Below are 6,573 nucleotides of genomic sequence, written 5' to 3'. Positions count from 1 at the left end.
GTTTAAAAATTATCACATAGGTCAGTCACAACCTTATTTGATAATCTGTTTTGAAAGTTAGTCTTAAAATGTTCTTATGCTCCAGTTAAGAAAAAAAAAATTACTTCTTGGGCCATTTATGCCCGTATTTTCTTGTTCTATCCACATTGTAGGAATAAAATATGTGGCCAAGTACTTTCGTAATGGCTTTCCATAGCCTTCTCTTGGCACTTTTTCTTTGGAGGATTAACTTTTGTGAGGGTGTCTTTTCTAGATTTTCTGATCTCTATTTTCAATATCATAATTTACGTACTGAGAATCTTGTTTTCTCCATGTACAAATTACTAGGGTATAATAATAGTAATTTTAGATTTCCCCTCACATTACAGGTGGTTATTGGAGATCATGATGGGGTGGTTATGTGTTTTGGCATGAAGAAAGGAGAAGCAGTGGTAAGTATAGCTTTTTAAAGGGGGAAAAATGGTTTTCTAAAAGAGAAATACAGTACTTATTGAATACTCCTAGGTTAAAAATTTCCTAAAATACACACAATGGAATATGGGTTGTAAGGGAAGTAGTTATATGAAGTATGAGGCTGCAGAAAGCACAAGAATCATCTGCTAGCTAGTTGTAAAACCCCTTTGGCAGCCTATGGTGGCGTATTAGTTTTCCATGCTGTATAACACTGAGGTCCCCAACCCTTGGGCTGAGGATGGGTACCAGTCCATGGCCTGTTAGGAACTGGTCCATACAGCAGGAGGTTAGCGACAAGAGAGTGAACAAAGCTTCATCTGTATTTACAGTAGCTTCCCACTGCTTACATCACTGCATAAACTCCTCCTCTTGTCACATCAACAGCAGCATTAGATTCTCGTAGGAGCAGAAACTCTACTACAAACTGTGCATGCAAGGGATCTTGATTGCCCACTCCTTATGAGAATCTAATGCCTGATGATCTGAGGTGGAGCTGAGGCAGTGATGCTAGCACTGGGGAGCAGGTGCAAATACAGATTATCGTTAGCAGAGAGGTTTGATTGCACGATAAATGTAATGTGCTTGAATCATCCCAAAACCATCCCCCCTGCCCCCGCCAAGGTCTGTGGAACAATTGTCTTCCATGAAACCGGTCCCTGGTGCCAAAAAGGTTGGGGACTGCTGGTGTAACATTATTATTATTATTTTTATTTTTATTTTTTGATAGAGACAGGGTCTTGCTCTTGCCCAGGCTGGTCTCGAACTCCTGAGCTCAAGCAATTCTCCTGCCTGGACCTCCCAGAGTTCTAGGATTACAGGCGTGAGCCACCACTCCTGGCCTAGTGTAACATTATTACCTCAAATTTAGGGGCTTAAAACAACACACATTTATTATCTGACAGTTTCTGTGGTTCAGAAGTCTGGGCTCAAGGTTTCACATGGTTATAACTTAGGTGTTGGCTGGGCTATATTCTTTTCTAGAGCATGGGGTTTTATTCCAGGCTCATGTGATTGCTGGCAGAAATCAGTTCCTTGCTGTTGTAGGACTGTGGTGCCTTTATTGCCGTCTATAAGCTAGAGGCTGCTCTCAGCTCCTTGAGGTCTCTACAGTTCCTTGCCATGTGGTCCTCTCACAGTTCGTCTCACAATAGGGTAACTTAATTCCTCAAAGCCAGCAGGAAAATCTGTAGTTTTCTAAGATGGAGCCTTATATAGCATAAGGTAATCATGGAAGTGACTATCCACCACTTTTACCACTTAATGTAACCTAATCAAGGAAGTGATTACTATTATAGCATCATATTCACAGGTCATAGTTTACAAGTGGTGGGTCTGCAGTGTGAACTCTAATATTCATTGTATATTATATGGCGTTTACAAAAAGATGAAGAGTAAAAACTACTAGAAACCCAATGTTTCCATTATTCATATATTCTTTCAGATATTTTATTCTCTGTATGAAGTCTTTGGTGGGGGAAGGAAAGAAACTGGTGCAAATAATAAAATGGAAAATAACGAAGAAAAAAAATAACGATAAGAATGTTATTTTCAGTCTGGGCGTTGTGACTCATGCCTGTAATTCTAGCACTTTGAGATGCCAAGGTAGGGGAATTGCTTGAGGCCAGGAGTTCAAGACCAACATAGTAAGACCCTGTCTCTACAAAAAATAAAAAATTAGCCAGGCATGGTGGTAGCTACCTATAGTCCCAGCTACTTAGGAGGCTGAGCCAGGAGGATCACTTGAGCCTAGAAGTTTGAAGCTGTAGTGAGCTATGATCACGCCATTGCACTCTAGCCCAGGCAACAGAGTGAGACCCTGTCTCAATAAAAATATAAATAAATAAATAAAAATGTTGTTTTCAGTTAAATAAAGAGATACATGATTATAGGTATTAAGTTATACATTCACATTTTCAGTAAATTCTATAGTCCTCAAATATTAAAATTTATAAATATTGAAATGCCAGGAGAGATTAGTTTTAAAAGTTGATTGAAGTGTAAAAACATGTTCATTGGACCTAAAGAATTTGCCAAGTGAACTTCCCTGTTGATAGGAGTATTGTTTAAGCTGGGTGCTTCTCAAATTTTAATATGCAATAAACAAGCTAGAGAATCTTGTTAAAATTCAGATTTTCATTCAGTTGATCTAAGGTTGAGCCTTATATTCTACATTTTTAATAAATTTAGTGATGCTAATATTGCTACTTAGTGAACCCTACTTTGATTTGTAAGAGTGTAGACTTCAATGATGTAATAAAAATATTATATTTATGGGAATATCTAGTCGAAAGTTTAAGGATATTTAGCAAAATACCTGAAAACCCACTAAATAGATTATTATCTAAAGTTGTTTTTATGTAGTAGAACTATAATATTTTGTAAGTTTAAAATCAGGATTTTTTTTATGGTAAAAGAAAATGCTTACAATAAGATAATTTGTGTAATTTTTTCCAAAATGATTTTTGCAGGCAGTGTTCAAGACTTTACCGGGGCAGAAGATTGCAAGGCTGGAACTAGGAGGGGTTCTTAACACACCGCAGGAGAGAATTTTTATTGCTGCGGGATCTGAGATTAGAGGCTTCACAAAGAGAGGAAAACAGTTCCTCTCTTTTGAAACAAACCTCACTGAAAGCATTAAAGCTATGTATGTTTATTTTTTTTATTTTTACATATTTACAATATTTTGGATAGACGTAGGGCATCTGATTAAGTATCATATCTTAATAGATTTTCTGGAAAATAAAATTTACTAAAGGTATTAGTTAGAAACTAAATTTGACCTAGGATCAATATAAAATTGATTGGTTGTTAAAATGTTGTTTTCTTTTTAAGAACCTTACAGTATTTATACATTCATTTTTGACTACTCAGTTCAGTTATGATCCTTGATCAAGGTATGGAGAAAAAATTGAGAGAAATCTCTAGATATTTAGGTTCGTGTTCCTTGGCTATCTTTGGTAGTTCTGGTTTTGAGGTAGCATCATTATGTTAAAAAGCTGGCTGTCAAAAGTTGGTGACTACCAATAGGGTATAATTTCGGGTGAATCAGGTAAGTAAGACTCTAAGTGAAAAATAGCTCCCTTAATGGCTTCCTGATATGTGAAATTTTGCAATTAAAATTTTAGTTTTTGAATCATGGGGAGCTGGAAAGGGCTTTAAAGTTCATCTCGTACCGTTCCTCAAACCTGCTACTTAGGAAAATCCCTTGGGATGCTTAAACAATTGATTCTTTGTTGCACCTCCTCATACCTGCTGAATCAGTATAATCAAGAGTGTTTTTTTTGTTTTTAAAGTTCTTCATTTGAATCTGATGCAGCCAACTGTATAAGCAACCAGACTCCTGGGTCTGGAAACTACTAATTCAGTCTGGAGTTCTGTGTAATGCACAGCACATCTCCTGATGTTTGGGCTGTAAACTTTCGCTTGTTTGGAAGTAGAAGTATGTAATTTCAAGTGGTTTAACAAAAATGTGACACTTCTGAAATACTCTTGTAGATAGACATGGCCAATGATAATTGTGAAATACTAAAATCAAAGTAATATATTAATATATTCAGAGAGGTATGTGAATAATGGTATGAGGAAGATAAGGAGTTTCCCAGTAATAGTTTCTTTAACTATAATAGTTTCTTAAATGTTTTTATTGGAATGGAAGAGGTGGGATAGAAAAGTTCTTTACTTAGTTTTTGAAAACTGATTTTCTGAATCCCCACATTTATAAAGTTTTATAGGAAAACAAAGATTATAACTTGAAAATACTGAGTAAGGAAACTGACCACTTACATCGTTGATCATCACACATCCTTCCTTGCTTAATGCTGCCATCTGTCCCCACTCTTGGCAACAACAGTGATTGCTAAATAGTACTTTGGCCAATATAATGCAAACATAATGCAGATTTATTCAAAATGGAATTGCAAATCTTGAAACAGATAAAGAATTTCATGAGGCCAATAAAAAATATTAAGAAAACTAATCAATCATATGCAGAGCCACAAAGTGAGACCACTTAATAACTGAAGAGAAACATGAGTGAAAATCATTATAGGATAAGCTTTTCAAAGAATACCTTTAATATAAAAAATTTAAATAGAGCTTGGAGGTGGAGGAACAGATGAAACCTTTAAATAAAATTACCCTCTTTTGGATCATATGGTGATAGAAATCTAGAAGTGAAAGATATACTAGTATATAACTTTTGTCCAAAAATTTCAGCTTCCCCAAGTGAAAACTTGATTCAGTCTAAGAATTAGAACATAGTTGTGTATTGCCTAAATTTTGTTAAATATAATTTGAAATGAACTTGATTTCATGGTTTTTCAAGATAAAGTTCTAATAAAATCATTTTTTCTACTGTTTTTTATTTAATTTGAGGTAGATTCACTTCAAATAGACTTTTCCGGTCAAGTTAGTGTGGCAGTAAGAAAGCTAACTCTAAGTCAAGTGCAGTGGCACACACCTATAGTCCCAGGTACTTGGGAAGCTGAGGCAGGAGGTTCATTTGAACAATATAGGGAGACCCCTGTCTCAAAAAAAACCTAACTCTAGAGCTAAAAACTACCTGAGTTGCAACCAGTCTACTACTTACTAGTTATGTGCCAGTAGGCAAGTTAATTAACATTTTATTATTCACCTGTAAAAAGGAATAATAATGGTCCCTGGTTTATAGAGTTATGAGGATTAATTGAGCTAATACACGTAAATCACTTAGGACAGTGATTGGCACATAGTGTGCAAAAAAGTTACCTTTTGACAATTGTTTTCAGATATAGACAATTAAATTATTATTATCTTGTCTTTGTTTTCAGTTTTTCTGAGCTCAGCTTTTATTGAGAAGCCTGAGGCCTTAAGATTTTCAGCTTTCAAAATTGAAAACAGTGTTAAACCCAAAAGGCTAGAAATTAACTGGGGGAAATGAAAATAAATTGTGTTCTCTAAGTCTGTGATACAATGATAGTAAACTATGTAAATAAACTTTTGATTTAATCTCTGAAAAAAATTCACGAGTTACTTGTGCTTCTTTTCAGAAATATGGTTGTGTTAAATTACTATTTTAATGTTCTCAGGCACATATCTGGCTCAGACCTCTTTCTCAGCGCAAGTTACATCTATAACCATTACTGTGACTGCAAAGACCAACATTATTACCTTTGTGGGGATAAAATCAATGATGTCATCTGCCTTCCAGTGGAAAGATTACCTCGTATTGTACCAATATTGGCCTGTCAAGACAGAATGCTCAGAGTTTTACAGGTTGCTGTTATTTGCATTTTTATAATTTTACATATTTTAGGTAAACGAATAAACATATATTTGAGATAAATTACTTTAGTGATTACTACTTTAGTGTCCTGCATAAAATTATATCTAAGAAAATATTTTAAATAATTTAAATTATACATTTTTTAAATTGAATCAAATGTGTTGAAATCTTTCACAAGTTTTTAGAGAGGCATATATGGAAGGAAAAGGAAACTTCCCTTCCCAACCCACGATTTCTGAGCTAATATAATCAGAATGGAGTATTTTTGCTACAGAGAAGCTTTCCTAGCCTTTTTTTATTTTGTTTTGTTTTCTTGCTCCATTACCCTCTCCTTCCTCAAAAAATAAAATTAAAGGAGGAAATTGGGTTGGGGAGAGGGTGTTATATAACTTGAGTTTATCCAGCATTTTTGACAATATGTAGAATAAAGGAAGTACTGAGTAAATAATTATTGGATAAGTAAATGAGTGATCGGGGAAAAATCATTTTGGTGTCCTTATATTTCTGGTAAAAACCATAATTGGCTAAAACAACTGCTTCAGGTCATTGTTATCACTAGTAATAGTTACCACTGTGTGTTCTTGAGAGTGGCTTTCAATAAAATATGCACACACATACACACACATGCTCACATTATAGGACCCTTACAATAAAGTTTAAATGTAAATAGCATATAATATGTAGATTAATTAGATCAGAAACTTAGGCTGATAATAGTTGGTGCAGTTGACCAAAAAGTTTCACTGTGAAGTCCATGCCATCACAGGATATCTCTCTCTTTGGAATTTCATAGCCAGCTGGCCATTTCTTGGCATCGGCTCTTTTGTAGAAAGAAAAATCTAATGAGTCTATGAGGG

At 34.9% G+C, this 6,573-nt stretch overlaps 1 protein-coding gene across 1 annotated transcript in view; it reads left to right on the top strand.

Annotated features, from left to right (window-relative positions):
* The window catches only part of BBS7 (Bardet-Biedl syndrome 7), a 53,803-nt gene that overhangs the window by 7,049 nt on the left and 40,181 nt on the right, over positions 1–6,573 (top strand). The window contains exons 3-5 of the mRNA XM_012650397.1: positions 369–431; positions 2,922–3,097; positions 5,520–5,746. Coding sequence (XP_012505851.1) covers positions 369–431; positions 2,922–3,097; positions 5,520–5,746 — 466 coding nt within the window. The remainder of the gene's footprint in view (positions 1–368; positions 432–2,921; positions 3,098–5,519; positions 5,747–6,573) is intronic.

The sequence above is a fragment of the Propithecus coquereli genome, unplaced genomic scaffold, assembly GCF_000956105.1.
Source record: "Propithecus coquereli isolate 6110/MARCELLA unplaced genomic scaffold, Pcoq_1.0 Scaffold323, whole genome shotgun sequence".
Lineage (NCBI taxonomy): Eukaryota > Metazoa > Chordata > Mammalia > Primates > Indriidae > Propithecus > Propithecus coquereli.
This window is presented reverse-complemented; position numbering and strand designations above follow the sequence as displayed.